General features: G+C 38.3%; 2 protein-coding genes across 6 annotated transcripts in view; one reads left to right on the plus strand and one right to left on the minus strand.

Annotated features, from left to right (window-relative positions):
* The window catches only part of LOC134848436 (E3 ubiquitin-protein ligase MIB2-like), a 445,218-nt gene that overhangs the window by 81,894 nt on the left and 344,974 nt on the right, over positions 1-18,350 (minus strand). The gene's annotated exons all lie outside the window — the stretch shown is intronic.
* LOC134848369 (ras-like protein family member 10B) overlaps positions 1-18,350 on the plus strand; it is a 98,595-nt gene that overhangs the window by 44,863 nt on the left and 35,382 nt on the right. Inside the window, exons 1-2 of one of the 5 annotated variants that reach the window (XM_063865824.1) lie at positions 849-870; positions 961-1,225. The exons of 2 other annotated variants lie outside the window; for them this stretch is intronic. Coding sequence is in view for 1 of the 3 variants with exons in the window: in XM_063865797.1 (XP_063721867.1) it covers positions 6,952-6,954 (3 nt within the window). In the remaining 2 variants the exon portion in view is untranslated. Of the gene's footprint in view, positions 1-848; positions 871-960; positions 1,226-6,872; positions 6,955-9,036; positions 9,285-18,350 lie in introns of those variants that run through there. 2 more of the 5 variants (XM_063865797.1, XM_063865814.1) reach the window with 2 other exon arrangements.

Consider the following 18,350-nt stretch of genomic DNA (forward strand, 5'->3'; position numbering starts at 1 on the left):
TACAGAGGGGACCGGGGGTTGAACATGAGGCTAGCGTACATTATGATTATAATAACAAAAAAAACTTCGAGGCATTAGGTTGCATTATAGTAGTTGAGATGAATTTCAAGCCTTAACACCAGCAGTCTATTCACTGCTCAGAAAAGGCGGCCCTTATTTTTTTAGAATTAAAAATGGATTGAACTCAAATTGACTTTTTGGGCGGCCAGCAGAACTCCTTGCATACAAATTAAGAAGGAAACTGAATAAATTTCCAAAGGGGCGATTGACTGGCCGACCATATTATCGCGTCTGAGAGAGATAAAACTCTAGCTCTAAGCTAAGACGCGCTTAGTATAACTTCCGCTGAATGGCATAATTTTGCTTTCAATTTGCATATTTTTTAGTTTAGATGCCTATCATTTTTATTGGTACTAGACTCTTTAATTTCCGTTCTCTCAGTCAATGGCTCCGCGGGCTCTGAAAATATTATCACATTAATTGCATCTTGTAGTTTCTTACGCTTTTCTCTGATAAGGAAAAATTCTTAGAGCATTTTGTTAGTCAAATATTGCTTTGAAATTATTCGTATTGATTGAACGAAGGGCAAAAAACAATTGGACGATTCCAATTAAATTTGTCTTAAGTTTTGACCTCTGTTTTGATGGGTTCAGTTTTCCGCTTTATTTTTCTGCAAAAGAAAATTCGATAGAGAGATACTGAGTGTATGAAAATGTGGAAAGTGTCAATGCAAAAGAGCAATCATTAGACAGTATTTTTTCTAGCCTTTCCTACCGCCAACAGTTACCAGTACCTCCTCTTTTTCTACTTACCCTACTCTGCCCATTTCTTAAACACAGGGACCAATCCCTCAATCAATCCCCATTCGCTGTCAGTAAGCTTTGTCGCTCCCACTCAAAACTCACTTTTTATTCAGATACTATAATGTTTTATGGTGGGCAATTTCTTGATAAAATTTAGGAAAAGTTGTTTAAAAATCAATTTTATAAGTCATATTACCCACTCTGTGATTGCGATTGCGTTTTTACCACATAAGGAACAGTTTATGTCTGCTTACCTTTTGTTTATTTGAAGTCAAAACATTTCGTTGAAACTGAAATGTGAATTAACTGCTCTTCTCCATAGATTGCCAACAAAGTTCATTTGAGGCTTATCCAAACTTCACTTGCAAAGTCAAAGCAAGTTTTGAATTTCTCGTTTGTTCTGCCCGCCTTTGTCTCAAAAAGTACAGTATGCCTTATGTACAAATTTTTGCAGTGTATCATTAGGTATAACTTTCAGCAATTATCTAACATAGAAGCACACTCTTCGAGGGATTCGACCGCCTTGCCACCCAAAGGGTCCCCCTTTAATACTTTTTACGACATCCATTTTTATTGATTCCTGAAAAATTCTGAAGGATGAGCGCGCTCCGAAGAAATGTAAAGCAGTTTTTTGGTTTAATTTTTTCAATAAGTGCCTCTAAAACTTAAGCGCCCTTAAAACATATTTCTTTTCAAAATAGGGTCTACTTTATGCTTTTTTGCGAGACAACAAGCTAACGATGAAAAAGTTCAAAAATTTTCCATTTGCTCCGCAGATTTTTTTGTTGGGTCCTTCGGCTTAGTTTTCCTGAATTTACGCCATTATTCATAACGGGCACAACTTGTTATTTTCATTATAAACTCTGCGAAATAAAAATCAATTATGTATATTAACCGTTTGTCAGATGTTCCGTTTGACAAACGGTTAACCGTTTGCCAGAATGCAAGAGTATATTAACCGTTTGTCAGAATGCAAGGTATATTGATAATATCTTGCAAAAGCGTTGTAAGCACGATTAGGATTGTTTTGATCGAGCAAGACCTAGAATCGTTCAATGAAATCTCATTCTGTCATCAGCTGGTTTGTAAATATTTTTTCTTCCAGATACAATGCAGAATATGCCTGAAAAAAATCGACTTTCCCGCAATGACAAAAATGGATTAGGATCAATTTTAGTTTGAAAAAAAAATGTTGAAAAAATCCAGATCGATTTTAGTATGAAATAAAAAAATGTAGAAATTAATTTGGATTGATTTAAAATCAAATTAATTTGATCGTAAAGCCCAGCTATAAAAATTAGTTCAAATGCACTTTTTCCAGTCTTAATTTGCTTTTGTTTTTAAGGCGATTAAAACAGATTTAAATCGATTTAAATCGATTTTTTTCATTCGAGTTTCATCAGTTTTGAAAATTAATTGCATTTATTTATTGCCTATCATTTTTCATTTTACATCCATAGCGTATTCTAGCAAAAAGACCAAATAACATACCAAAATATCGAAAAAACTCCTTGCATATTTTGAGTTCAAAAACTGGTTTTTGCTCAAAATCTGATATACGATCATGATTTTCTATGACTTAATTGCAATTTATTGAGATCAATATTTAATTTATTCTGATTCTTTTCTGGTTTGTTATATATGATTTTTCCCATAATCTGATTTACAATGATTTTCTATGATTGCATTGCGTACTTTAGAACTTAAAATCTGAATTATGTTTTATAATTTCTTGATTTCTATAACATCTGGCATGTGTGATTTTATTTAATAAATCGAAAATAAATATTTCAATCTGTTTTTTTGAAAAGTATGTTTTTTGCCATGATAGCAAAAATATTGATTTTAGTGAGTCTGATAATTTATCCAAATCGATTTAAATCAATTTTCAAAACACTTAAATCGATCCAAAATTTTCAAGAGAGATCGATTTATATTGATTTAAAAAATATTCAAGCGAGACTCGGATGGATTTAAGTGAGTCGGAAAATCCATCCAAATCGATTTAGATCGATTTTTCAGACAATTGAATCGATCTAAATATTTCAAAAAAGATCGTTTTAAATTGATTTCAAATTCATTTAGATTCGTAAAATGCAACTTTTGAATCGATTTAGATCAATTTAAAATCAATTTAAACCAATCCTAAATCAATTTGGTCAGTGCGGTTTACTTGATAACAATATTGGCTGAAATAAACAAAAATTTCATGCACTTTTCATAAATATTTATTCGTCTATTAAAAAATGGCGTCTTCGGGCTTACAATTGAATATTAGAAACCCGAGTTGCTCGGAAAACTGCAGCTAAGTTTTGAAGTTTTTCTAACACAGAAAAGCTGTTGTCGGGCGTTCATCTTCTTCAAGTCTGTTCTTAGCCAAAGCTGCCTCTCCTCGGCGTTAAACTCAAATCGACGAGACAACTTTAGAACGCCTTGAAACTGTCTTTGTAGAATTAATAGATTTTGTGGTAGTCAGCACGCCCAATTTTTTAATTTTATCAATTTCTGTCTAATTATCTTTCAAATTTTTTGATTAGAGTAAAATGTCATCATTTTTCCGGTTATGAAGCATAAGTAAAATTCAAGTTAAACAATTGCATGAGCAGCCAACTTGGTTTCCACTGCAAAGGGTTTTAGGCGCCTCAACGTTTTCTCTAACTCTCTGTTAGCTTTCACTAAATTTTTGAATATATGTTTTAGTTTAACTGATCGGCCGTGGGCACTTTTGAAGGGTCGATTGAGAGCCTGGAATTTCAAATATTTCCGTTCTACTCAATTCCCAGCAAGGTTAACCTTGTTTAATTTGTTTTGGAAATATCGTTGCTGTCAGTATAACTAATTCCAAATTGATGAAAACCAAACAAAAATGCCCTTCACATAACCAGAAACTCTTTGTAAATTACAACCTACGGAACAGATAACAGTTTGGCTACAATCTCAGAGATTGGAATCTGAAATAATTGTGAACAATTACTTCTGAAATAAATCTAAAAAAACTCTAAGCATTCTATTTTCTTGCCAATTGCAAATAATCCTCAATGCCAGGGGCGGATCTAAGATTTTCTCGAGGGCGGGGTGGGGGGTGGTATATAAAAAATACGAAAATTTTGTCTACCTTTTTTTAGGTCGACCAAAGCCAAATTTTCTGCGCCGCAGGCAAAACTTTGGAAATACATGTAAAAAAAGGCGTTTCTACGACGTTTTTTGAAAATGTTGGCCTGAAAATCAATTTTTTACGGCGCGCTCTCCCCCCCCCCCCCCCCCTCAAAATTAATATATTTTGGTGCCAAAGGCGCCTTTAAAAAGTCTTAGGGTCCGTCACCAAAAATTGAAATCTCAAAATAGTGCAAAGGGTACCCTTTGGGTCGGCAGAGGGTGGATTCCCTGAGGTGGGGGAAACGCCCACTTCCCCCCTAAATCCTTCCCTGCTCAATGCAATATATTTTAAACTGTCCCCCAGAATGAAATGATAAAGTAACCGAACTGTGATTTTATTGAAATGAACACATATTTTCCTTAATCAGATTCCAAGACCGTGATTAACTTTTTAAATTTATCCTGTTTAAGTTTTGGAATTCTAATTTTTACCTTAACTTCATCTTTGTTTTCTCTTAAATATCGAAAACTATATGGTAGATGGTACACAACTTTATCAGATGACTACAGTTAACAACAGCACTGTGACGGAGCTTCTAATTGATCAAAAACTGGGCTCAAACTTAGGCTCAAAATAATAATTGAATTAATTAACTCAAAATAATAATTGAGTTAATTATAAGGCTATAAAGATGATCTCCGGATCTCCGGACGACTTCCAAAATTGACTAAAATATTTTTTAAGTTTCGACGATTTTTAGCATCTTAAAAAAAAACGTTAAATATTAACGTAGATTGTTGACTAAAACAAAACATTGGTTTCTTTGAATCGATTTTTGTAGTTATAATATTCATGTAAAAGTCACTTTAATTTGATTTCAACCTCAAGTTGGTCAGAGAGGGTTAGAGCAAACTATTTTGTGAAATAGATATACATATCCCAACTTAAAATTATATTAAAAACCAGGATAGCCTGGTGCAAACACAACGTTTTATTAAAAATTGAACAGAAACAAGGAAATAAATAGAACAAGGATAGCTGGTTACGGTGCAAGTAGCACAGATTGTTACGAGCATAGTATTAAAAAAAAGTTCGTAAAATTAATGTTGATTTGTTTTTTGCGTGGTGTGGTGGTGTGATAACCGGAGCTGAACGAAAAAAAAGAGATTAAGCATACTCGGCACTCACGGTAAAAAAAGGAAAATGAAACACAATTGTTGTAAAAAATGACCAGAAAAAAAAAGAAATAAAAAATTTGAAAATTTTTTTTAAACTTTCTTTGCAGTTTTATGAACTTATGAAATTTTAAGTGGCGCTACGATACTCACCAATAATTAAAGCTTCTCCAGTGAAATAAAGTGTTTCGATTTTAAATTAAAGTTTTGTAAGCCTTAAAGCTATTTAAATAACGTTTGTAAGCCTGCTCGCTTGCTTTCATTCACTCGAATTAAGACGAAATGCCAAAAATTTCTAACAGGTTTTTCTCGACACTGGTTTTTTTAATTTTTTGAATGTTGCGCAAATCACGAATGTAAAAGTTTTGATATGGTACATCACTTAACCCTCTTCGATGATTATTTGTGATGATAAAATTTACAAAAAAGGTTGTTCAAATCAGTTTTTTTCTACGTGACGTGATAAAAGGATCTGAACGAATAAGAACAATTAGGGCATTCTAGTCACTCATAGGAGAACGGGCAAATTGGACAAAAAATTTGATATAAAAATGATTAAAAAACAGAAAAAAATCCTTAATATTTTTATTTTATAATTCAAAAAAATGTTTAATACTTTTTTGAAACTTTTTGAAATTTGAAGTATTTTATTACCAAACTTTTGCTAAAAAAACCTTTTTACTCAAACTTGAAGTAATTTTTGCGGCTTAAATCAAGCATAAATAAGCAATTTTAAACCTACTCGCCTTTAATCAACCGAAATAAGACCAAAAACCAAAATCGATTTTCTCGATACTAGAAAAAAAATACGTTGGGAATTTTATAATGTGGTTAGACTCACAACTGAAAATGCATTAATATGATAAATCACTCAATCCAGTCCGATTATGATTTGCGGTACCTGATTTTGCGTGGAAAACAAAAAGAAAAAAAGTAGTAAAACAGACCCTAATCCAAAGTTCTTCCCCATTTTCAAATGGTCGGAACATAAAAAATTTTTCGACCATTTTCTTTTTTTTTTGAATTCCGGTATTTTGTTCAATAAAAGGCAAGTGAATTAGATGAAAAAGGCAAAAATGGGAAGTATCGTCGCTAAAAAATTTCTTTTAAGTGCTAAAATGAAGTAAAAAGTGTAAAAAGTCTAATTAGTCCGAGAAGTTAAACCAACCAGACGTTGAGGGAATTTTTTTTAGAAGTTTTTGAATCGGAATCACGACTAATAGGGTTTGAATATGATACCGTACTTTTTTAATTTTAATTTTCCATTTCCTTTTTTTAATTTAATTTTCAGCTCGCAGACTATTATTCGCCCTATTTTTTTCAAAATTTATTTTTAGCTACAATTATGAAATTATTTGGTAGCATAGCAATTAATCTAAGCTGCTTAGCACAAAGAACTCCTTTCTTCGTTTTATGGAGACCATTTGAGTAACAGAATTTGAAATGCCCTGTTCCAAAATTGGAATTAATTATTTTTAAGAATGAAAGCATTCAATTTTTCTCCCGGGCGTGTTTTAAACTCGCTATTCTATTTTATTATTTCGCATTGCTCTCTTGTTCATACATAGTTTCCGTTCTCTGAGATTTTTAAATAATGGTAACTCAATTTTCTTTTAATACATTCGTCGCCTTTAAAAGCAAAATTCATTCGTCCTCGATTCACAAATGAAATCCGCCCCGCAAGTTTTCCATTATTTAACTCTTTTTATTCATTCCAAGATTTTTGACAAATACCTGCAGCTTTTTCTCAATAATTATCATGCCATTAATATTTCATAAAGCCCGTAAACTCTCTCTTTCAAAGTCTCGAAGCCAACATTAAAAAATCATTTTATGTTGCAGCCCTAAACTCATCATCTCATCATTATCTCAGTCAATGGTAAGTCGCTGACTCTGGACTAAAATACCCACGAGCGAAGTATGCAATTTGAAAAACCAAAAGACTGCTCGTATCAGGGCGAAGCCCTGATTGCTCTGACTGCCTTTTAAGGTCTATGGAGCACAAATTACATGAAAAAAATTAATTGTTTAAGAACAATGTTTTAAAATTTGAGAAAAATCATCACCCCACACGCCATATAAAGTACAAAGTGATAGGTTTCGCTCCCAATTCAACAATTCAATCTTAACCATTTTCTCCAAGAGAACCAAAACTGAACCGAGCCCAACAAACAAAACCTCCCCCATCTAGCGTTTACATAACAGTAAAACCAGAAAACCCAAAAAACAGGCCACTAGGTAGCAAACTTATCTATTACCACTAACCGTTTGAGCAACTGTTATCTGGATAAAAGAAGAAGAACGTTGTTGCCAACAGCAAATACTTAACAAAAAAACTTGGGAGTGTGCAAAACTGCATTTTACTATGACATTGCATTAAGAATCTACTAAATTGAAAGACGGTGTATTGGTTTTTTTTCTAACTGAATAGAAATGATCTTTCGTATTTTGTTCAAACAGAAAGATCACTTACCGTCATTTTTAACAAAATTAGCTGATGAAACTTGACCTTTACTCTTTGGTTGGAGCTCACTTGTGCGCATGATTTCCTGTGTTTGTCAGAACTATACTGAAACAATACTGCTCGTATCAGGGCGAAAATCTGAATGTTCCGACTGCCTTTTAAGGTTTTATGGAGCAGTAATCACATTAAAAAAATTGAATGTAATAAAACAAAATGAAAAATTTTTTTTTTCTGAAAATTGAACTTTTTAATGCAAATCATTCCCCCACACACCATATAAAATACTAAAGAATAAGTTTCGCTGCTAGTAACAATCAATTATGGCAAATAAATTTATTTCAACACATTTGGAACGTTCTCTAAGACGGATTAAATCTCCACTTCCTCGTTAATAGCGCAAAATATTTCGCGCGTTAATTGTCCCAAATTGGCCAAAATGGCAATTTTTGAACCTCCGTAACTTTACGAAAAATGATCACAGGTGAAGTATCCTTTCGAATTTAAGCTCAAGACAACAATACCTTTCGAACGATATCTAAAAAATTCCGTCGAAAATGGCTAGTTGAAAAGTCAAAGTTTGTTTGAAGAAAAAGAACCCAACCCGAGCACAAATATTCCGTTACTTTCGTATCGAAAGTCGGAACAATTATCACTTAAATATCAATCTTTGATCGTTTTAACGAACCGTATATCGATGCAGTAACCTTAACGATTTTAACTCTAATCATTAATTGTGAAATTGAGGGGTTTAAATAAAGCCAACTTAGTATACTTAACGCGCGATATACTATGTTCTATAACGCGTAATTGCGAAAAATTGGCTCAGAAATCATTCCAATTTAAGTTGCTGCAGACTTTTTGTTTTGAATGTTGCGTTGCTATGAAATAATTATAACACTGTGCACTTTATAAGGTCTGTGGGGGATGAATTTCAAAAAACGTCACAGAAATTTTTAAATTAAAAAATCCCTTTTTCAATAGAAATTTCAAATTTAAAACTTTTCAATAGACGTTAAAAGATTATCGGAATTTCAGGACTTTGCCCTGATGCGAGCAATCTTGATAATTATAAAGTAGGTACTTCAGCCCTATTCGACAATGTGCACTTCAAAATATTATGAAAATCAGATTATTGACTTTAGTACTAATAATAAAAACAGTTTCTTATCAAAGTAGAGTAGCCTTTTCATTACAGATTCAGTTTTGATGATAAAAAAGGATAAGCAACTTGAACCGGGATAATCAATTATTCGATTAGAGCTCGGTGGCTAATATTCCTCCCTAATCCCTCAAATCTTCTCGTTTTTCCCATCACTAAACTGCAGAAGTCCTGTGAAGTTTTACGAGCAATGGATTGATATTCATTATAAAAACTGACTTCAGTGAAAAGTTGCCTTTTTTGAGCCAAATTCGATTTTCTAATCACTCTCGTGTACTTTTTTCTTTTCCTGCCGTCAGCTATACTGTGCCTTTAATTCCATTAGCGGACCTCAGATACATTCACCAGTCGCCCGTTTTCCATTAATTTAGCTGTAGTAAACACCATTTAGACCCACCACTACCTTTCAAGAAGACCCAAAAAAGTGATTAAAAATATCCTTTGTATTTTTTTTACTTTTTTCTTAAAAAAGAAGGTAAATTAGCCAACGGTAAATCTTAAGTATTTTATACCATTTGTTTTGAAAACAATTATTCGTTTTACTTCAAAAAAGTCATCTTCATCATGTCAGAAAGTGAAAATCAGGGTGAGTACTTTGACAGAAGAGATAACGTACCAAAGGTTCAGAAGTTTTAATCTAAGTTGAAAGTTGATCTTGGTTTTGCTTCAAACATAAGAACAATTTTTCAGCATCTGTGCGCGTCAATCTCCAAGATTACAAAAAAACGGTTTTTAAACACTTTAATTAATGAGTATTTTCTCGGCAAAATAACTCCGGAAATTTGAAAATATAAGGATAGTTTATAATGTTTAACAAGCTTTATCATCGGTAACATCGGCCACAATAAACTGCATAACTCAAAGCAAGCTGCAAAAATGGCCAGTATTTGTCCTTGAGACAAATTGCTCTTTTTAAAGGTCAGCCTTAACCAAGGCTGAACCAAATTAGAGCGAAAAGATGGTTAAAATGGGTTTTGGGGGGGACCGAACCTGGTTACGGAGCATCCCATCAAGTTCGGTGCACATTCGAGTTCTAGAAAGGAAATGACCTAGGCGGGATTCGAACCGGCGCCGAAACCGCCGGGATGCACCATGTATACGCTCGGCTACTGTCCCTATATGCATTTATACTCTCGCACATTTACATTTGCGCTGCAACATCCTCCGCCCCTAAAGACGGAAGAACAGGTGCGAGTTTTACGGTCGGTCGTATCAGCTCGCTCGTAACAGTTTTGATATCGGCGGATCGGGCGCATCCGTCTTTGCCGTAGTGTAGTTTAGCAATACGGGCGAGTGGGTAATGCCCACGTGGGCTGTCGGGTTCGACTACCCAAACCAAGTCGCCGGTTTTCAGTGTGACATCCGAATCATTATGCCACTTTGCTCTCTTGTTGAGAGATGGTACATATTCACGCAGCCAGCGTGACCAAACTGCGTTAGCGTACGATTGTGCTCTGGCGTAACGCTTTTTATAATCAAAGTTATCTTCGAAACTTAACGACGGGAAGCTAGCTGCGCTGTGACCGAGAATGAAGTGATTCGGGGTGAGTGCCTCTAGGTCGTGCGGATCGGAACTGACCGGAGTGATCGGTCTTGCGTTAAGTAATTGTTCAACTAGGCAGAGCGTTGTTCCTAGAACTTCCTCAGTTAATCTCCTGTTGCCTAATATGTCGTACAACACTCGCTTAACACTTCTCACTAGCCGCTCCCAGGCGCCACCGTGATGAGGGGCACTGGGCGGGTTAAACTTCCACTTAATGCCTTTGTGGACGAAAACGGCCGGGGCGAATTTGTTCCAATTTTGGACACAGGATAGGAGCTCCTTTTGAGCACCAACAAAATTCGTGCCATTGTCAGAAAGAATGGTTTTGGGGGTACCTCGCCTTGCAATAAATCGCTCTACGCCCATGACGCAGGAACTAGTATCGAGAGATGGAACCAACTCGATGTGAACTGCTCGAGTCGTGAGGCAGGTAAATAGGAAACCCCATCTCTTTTCGGTACTTCGGCGTATTGGCACTTGAAACGGGCCAAAGTAATCAACACCTGTGTTGGAGAAGGGAGGCTGCTTGTAACCCAGTCTTCCAATCGGTAGGTCAGACATAATGGGCACAACTGTTTTTGCTTTGCGCTTACGGCATGTTATGCAAGTATTTTCGATGTTCCCAAGTAACCAGCGCAACTTCAGAACAATGTATTTCAACTGAACTACAGCACGCATGTAATCCAACCCCTGATGTGCATGTTGAAAGTGCATATGCCTAATCAACATATGAGCAACTCGGTGTCGACCATCCAGTATTATTGGATGTTTGCTATCAAAGTCGGTATCAACAAGACGGCTGATACGTCCAGTTGAACGCAGGATGCCAGCTGGGCCGATGAACGGAGAATATTTAGCAATCCGACTTTTCTTTGTTATCAGTTTATCGGACTGAAGTATTTTCACTTCGGCAGGAAATGATTCGGACTGAGCGAGATAAATGAGCTTCTGCTCGGCAATATCTAACTCGGACGGGTCGGTTATTTCAAGCGTTTTTGTACGGAAGTGTTTATGCGATGGTAGCACACGAAGCATAAACGCTAAAACACGTTTGTATTTTACAATTGAGCTGAATTTATCCCAATTTTTAAACAGACGGATTGACGGCGCTTTCTCAGATGAAGCATCAACAACAAACGTAGATGCAGTCTCAAGGCATGTATCAATGTCACAGAGTGGGCCTTTTAATTGGATCTTTTTGATGACATCAGTGTTCGGCTTGAATGGCCAATCACATGTCCTCAATATACTAGGGCCTCTAACCCAGCTGCTATCCTTGAGGGCTTCCGAAGAAATCCCTCGTGTGCCGGTATCGGCTGGGTTATCACCACTGAGTACATGATTCCATTGATCAATGGTGGTGGACTCCAAGATTTCACCAGTGCGGTTTCCAACAAACACAGGAAGTTTGTTGCACGAGTTAAGCCACTGGAGAACGGTGGTAGAATCAGTCCACATGAATACATTGCTTACTTTGAACGTAAGCGCTTTCAAAATCTCTTCTTTGAGTCGAGTCGCAAGCAGAGCAGCCTGAAGCTCTAACTTGGGAATGGAGAGCATCTTCATATGCGCTACACGGGCTTTCCCAAATACAAAAGCTAACTCGGTCTTTTGCGATTTAGCAAGTCGGGCTCGGAGAAACGATACGGCGCAAAAAACGTCCTGCGAACTATCACCGAACGTGTGAAGTTCACAGCGGTCGAACGGTTCGGTAAAGTAGCTACGAGGTATCGTCAGAGTACCTAATAGTGGAAGTCCTGAGTGCCAATCTAGAAATTGTTGTTTAATTTCCTCTGGGAGATCATCATCCCACTTTTGACCACTGATTCTCTATATGTCTTTTAGTAAAAGGCGCGCTTTCACAGTATATGGAGCTACCAGTCCTATTGGATCAAAAACTGAGGAAACAAAACTCAACACGGTGCGTTGAGTAATTGCTTTATCTAGTGGTCGATCAACACCTCTACTTACTACTAGGGTATCTTTTACATGATCCCACCTGAGACCAGGAACATGCGACGATTGGTCTGGACTCTTACAAATATCCTTAACTGACGGGTTGGACTCACAGTTGTCCGGATTAAGAGCGGTTGTAACTTCGGGTACATTGCTAACAAACTTTGTCAGGTTAAACCCACCTAATTTGAGCATTGCGACTAAGTCTTTACTTAGGCTAAGAGCGTCAGCGGTATTTTCGAACGAGTCAAGATAGTCGTCCATGTAAAACTTCTGGACAACGGCTGAAGCGGCTTCGGGGTATTCAGCTTGATTATCAGAAGCAGTTTTTTGTAGCGCGAAATTCGCACAAGTTGGCGAATCACGAGCGCCAAAAATATGACGGGTGTATTGGTGAACCACCACACTTGAAGTGGGGTCCTCCCGCCACAAAAAACGGAGAGACGGTTGATCTCGCGCAAGTACTCCAACTTGTAAGAACATACCTTCTATGTCCGCTGAGACGGCGTACTTGTGTTGACGGAACCTCAACAGTACAAAAATAAGATTTTGAAGGAGATCCGGGCCAACCAAGAGAGATCTATTTAAGGAAGTGCCATGAAATTTGGATGCTCCATTGAGCACACGGCGCACGTTCCCGGGTTTGTTCGGGTTCAAAACCGGATGGTGTGGAAGATACCACTCACGTTCGGCTCGTGAGCTGGGATCGTGCGGGTTGACGGTTATGACATATCCTTTACTTATATCTTCTCTGATTGTTTCGGTATACTTCTCGCGAAGTAACGGATCTTTATCTAATCTTTTCTCTAACGACTTTAATTGGGCTAATGAAGAATAATAATTGTTAGGCAAGCTAACATCATTATCACTCCACAGCATCGGTACAGTGTAACGCTCACCATCGTGAACGGTTTCAGTTTTTAGGATCGACAAAGCACGCTTGTCTGCGGCGGAACGGGCATCTACTTGCTTGAACGCACCATACGACTCTAACTCATACCAAGTTTTGATTTGGTCGGTCAGAGAAGTATCGTCCGTAACGCAGTTAAAGGAAGAAGAATTTAAGGACGAACGATCAGGAGACGGACCACTAATGACCCAACCTATCGGAAGTCGGACGGCGCACGGTGAGTCAAGTTCATCTCCGAAGACATGTTCGAGGGGTCTTATCGCATGATAGAAGTCCTGTCCTATAACTATCTCAATCTCTTTGTAATTATACGTAGTCGTCTTTAACGGGGCTAGTTGCGGATATTTGACCTGCAATTCGGAAACGTTTATAACATCGGGTCCTATATACATGTTGTGCTTAACGAAAGCGACAAACGAAAACGAAAATTCACTTTCATTGGGCTTTGCGGAAACTTTCAAGTGAACTCGTTGAGTTTTAGATACCTTGGTTGAGTTAAAACCATCGGTCGTAACATTTACGGGCGTGCCAACTAATTTCAGACGTTCAACGAGTGCCGCGGAAACCCAAGAATGAGTGGAACCGGTGTCACAAAGTGCTAGTGCATTCGAATTTTCCGAACCAGAGGACACATCTACCAACGCAACGGGAAGAATACCTTTTGCAGTTCCCTCACAAGGTTTAACACAAGCTGCGTTATTTGCAGAAGTAGTGTTTGTATTAGTTTGAGTCGATGGTGATCGGTCGGCCTCTTTGGGCGGGAAAACTTTCTCGGCTCCATGAAGAAGCACATTGTGAGTGCTCTCACAGTCCTGTTTTGGGCATTTTCTTGCCCTTTGGCACTTTCGGAAGGTATGGTTGCCTTGTAAACAAGAAAAACAGAGCTTTTGTTCTGCTACATATTTAGCCCTTTGTGTTGCGTTTTTCTCTTTGAACACGGAACAGTTCCAGAGTGCATGCTGCCCTTTGCATAGCGAGCATGGAGGAAACCTTGTCTTTTCTCTAATTTTCTCATCCTTAGAACTTACCTTAGTGTTACCTGCAAGCACTTTTGTAACTACTTTTTGTTTAACTGGTTCTTCAGACTTACCCTTAGAATTGATCGTTTTCAGCCTCTCATGACCCTCCGCTTTTTCTTTGAGCCATTCATTGAAATCTAGCAGAGTTGGTCTATGCCATTGGCGTCTTACGGTTTGCATCGACCATGCCTCCTTAAGGTTCGGGGGAAGCTTACTCACAGCCTGATTCAGTAAGTTAACACTTTTCAGGTCGTCGTTAAAAGACAGAGACTTGAATACGGCAACAAGTCCAGAAATTGCAGAGGAAAATCCAATTACATTTTCCGAGTTATGCATTTTCAGCGGCGGAAAATTACTCAATTTATCTAGGTGAGCCCCTACTACAGCATGCGGCTGCCCGAATTTTCTTTGAAGAGTTGCTAATGCGTCTTTATATAGTACTCCGCTATAGCTATACTCAGCGATTGCGGATTTTGCTTTACCCACTACGAGCGTTTTCAGATAGGTAAGCTTTTCATCGTCACTGAGTATGGCTGAATCGACCGTCGATGTGAATTGCCCAAACCACTCATGCCAATTAAGTGGGTTGCCATCGAACTGGGTCAGCTTCCACTCAGGGAGATGATCTTTTCGGCTGTGCATGAGTATATTAACCAACTCTCGTGTCGAAAGTGGACGCTCGACGTCTGCACCAGGTAAATTACCGGGAGTTGGCTCTGTGTAATTCGAAGAGTTACCGTGACAATCAGGAACGAACGGTTGATTAGCATGTGAAAAGTTTTCAGGCTGCGCAAAGAACACAGTCCCTCCACTTGTATAAGGAACAAAATTATTCGTAGGAACAATCGGAGTTACTGCGGAGAAAACAGTTGTCGAAGGAACGTAGTGCTGTTGAGTTGACATTAAAGGGGTAGCAACAGCTGGTCTCCACAAATTACTATAAGGATTGTAGTGGTCACTTGAAAAGTTATAACTACTAACGGGAACACCCATATGTTGTTGCGATGGGGCTACAGGTGCTTGGTAGCCAGCTACTACTGATCCTGCAGTGTGATGACTTGAAGAAACATGATTAACTGCTGTTGATGCAGGAACAAACGGTGTTACACCAGAAGGAACTTCTGCAGATGATGGCGGAGCAAAATAGTTTTCAGAAGTTACCGGGACTACTGAACCTGTGTTTGGATTGCCTAGCACCCCGGATGAGTGGACAAAAAAGTTTGCTGAGGCAAATTATTAGAAACAGGTTGAATGACCTGCTGTAACCCTACTGGATGGTTAACGGAAACCTGCGATCGGACCAAATTCGACAAATTATGATGTTGTCCGTGAATGTGGTTACTGTAATACAATCCCGGATCACTAGAAGCTGCGTGGCCGTTATTTAGGCCTGTAAAACTTGATGAGACCAAGTAATTTGTTGATGCAGGATAAGTTGCCTCAGGAGCTGTTGAACGAACGTGCTGCTCTTGATTGGGAACTACAACAGCATCAGGCTGATTGTGGTCGACAGATTCGACCCAGTGACGCGTACGATCCTTTTCGTCTATTGATAGTTGTGGAGAGATTCGAGTTAAACCACTTTCCTCAGCATTCTCACTGATTTCCGACAACTCATCTTCTAACTCAAGCCCTTTCAACTCAATTTCTGCCAGTTTTTTCCTGTGTTCTTCAGCCAATTCTTCCAACTCTAAACGGCTTTGTTGTTCTTTCAGTCTTAATGATACCTTTGCCTGCCTCTCAAGTTCCTCTTGTTGTTTCTTTAAAATCATTAAATCGCGCTTTTTCTCAGAAAGTGTTTTCGACGGAGCGGCGGTATAACTAGATTTCTGAGAGCCCGATTGCTGATGTCGGCTGCTTCGATGCGACAACTTAGAGCGGGTACCTGTTTTATGCGACCGGGGTTTTTCACTTTTTTCAGAATGATGAGAAACTTTTGAGCTGCTATCAATTTTGTCCGGATCTGTTACTGCCTCAAAACTTGTTTTATATGTGATAGCTTCCTGCAAAACTTTATCGTTGCTTTGAGTCAACTTATGAAGCCACATATCCTGTGCCGGTATCAATTCGTCGGGATTGGCACTTTTTGCAGCCATATCAATCAACTCAGATTTATCTCGACCGCTTGCTCTATATAGTTCATACCTTTTTCAATATAAATATCAATTTTTGAGCAACGACTCTGACTCTCTATGTATTCTAAAATTATCTCGTGGCATTTATAAAGTTCGTTTTCGAGAGTGCTACGTTTCTCAAACAACTTCTTAATTTTCTTCTGAAACTTAACTTCCATGCTTAATAATTTCAGAAATAAACGACTCTCAGAACATACTGTATTTTCACTCAAGTAAATCCACAAACTTTTACCTGGCGTTAAAGTTAAAGCTTAAACTGGGCTTTGTGAAACAAGTCTCTTTCACGCGCTTTTGGGACGGTGCGGATAGTATACGGAGCGCGTGATCCAAGGAACTAGCTCCTAGAATGAATACCATACACTCAAGAGACCTATGCGTCGGCTACGTTACGCTAAAGTACCAATGGGGTGGGGAAATTAAGTAGGTAGGTTGAACTCCAACAACGCACACGGAGTAAACCTGAGGATGAAAGAATTCAACTTAACTCACTTAATATCACCGTACCTGACCACTTAACATTAGTGTCGCGCAACGAAGTCAATAATCGGACGGGCTGAAACGGCTTATATTTACTTGAAGCGAACTGGCTCACAGTTTCACCAATGTGGGCGGGGGAGCAGGCAATTTGGTTAAGTTCCAACAACACACGCGGAAAAAACCTGAGGATGAAAAAACTCAACTTAATTTGCCTGATATTTTGCTACCAGACCACTTACAATAAGGTTGGTGTCATGTTACAGCACAGTTTCGCAGAATTATGGGGACGTTTTAACGAATATTTTGGCGATTTTTTACTTTTTTTCCCAAAATTTTTTGGAAAACTTTGGTCAGCAGGTTCGAGTCGTAAACCAATCCAAAAAACTGTTCTAGTACCCCTTGTCTATGATCCGATTTTTTGGATTTTCAATCCGCTCACAATTACCCAAAATTTGTGGTATCGGGAAAATTACCACTTGTAGCTTGCTTTGAGTTGGGATACACAATAAGACACCGTATGTAATTTTATTGCACAAAAAAGTTTATAGATGAGTCTTACAGTTTTTTGACGATTTTGGAGATTTTCGGCACCGGAAGAAGTTTCTCTCTCACGAGTCGGAACAACTGCACTCACGAGCCTAGCAGCTACACTCACAATCAGATCCGACCCAACTGTGCTGAAGAGTCTGAACACGTGAACTCACAGAGTCTTCAATCCACGTCACCTGAAGTGCTCTCTGAAGTGCTGTCTCGTTCACCTGTACAACTGCACCCACAGAGTCTTCAACTCACAATAACACCTGAAGTGCTGTCTCGTTCGCCTGTTTGGGGAGTCAATAGTTTCACTGCTTTGGTTAACTTACACCGTCGCACATCAACTGGCAATGGTGATACCTGCTTCACTTCGGTTAACTGACACCACCGCGAATCAACAAGTAATGGTATATCTGCCAAATAGGGATCGGTATCGGCTTAATTCAACCTGGGTGACGCCGTCGCATATCAACCGGCAGTGGTAATATCTGCTGAGTAGTGATCGATATCGGGTCTTCACGAACACTAATTGCAACGAACACACTAACAAATTTTCAAAGGTTCTAATTTGTGTTTAACCTTTTGCTCCCCCACTACCAACGAGGCTTATAGCGTATGAAAATACGAATACGAGCAATAATTCTGGGGAAACACCAAAAAAGTGTCCCTTGTGGGGCGCCAAAATGTGCGCGTCAATCTCCAAGATTATAAAAAAAAACGGTTTTTAAACACTTTAATTAATGAGTATTTTCTCGGCAAAATAACTCCGGAAATTTGAAAATATAAGGATAATTTATAATGTTTAACAAGCTTTATCATCGGTAACATCGGCACAATAAACTGCATAACTCAAAGCAAGCTGCAAAAATGGCCAGTATTTGTCCTTGAGAAAAATTGCTCTTTTTAAAGGTCAGCCTTAACCAAGGCTGAACCAAATTAGAGCAAAAGACGGTTAAAATGGGTTTGGGGGGGGACCGAACCTGGTTACGGAGCATCCCATCAAGTTCGGTGCACATTCGAGTTCTAGAAAGGAAATGACCTAGGCGGGATTCGAACCGGCGCCGAAACCGCCGGGACG

The sequence above is a fragment of the Symsagittifera roscoffensis genome, chromosome 1, assembly GCF_963678635.1.
Source record: "Symsagittifera roscoffensis chromosome 1, txSymRosc1.1, whole genome shotgun sequence".
Taxonomy (NCBI): Eukaryota; Metazoa; Xenacoelomorpha; order Acoela; family Convolutidae; genus Symsagittifera; species Symsagittifera roscoffensis.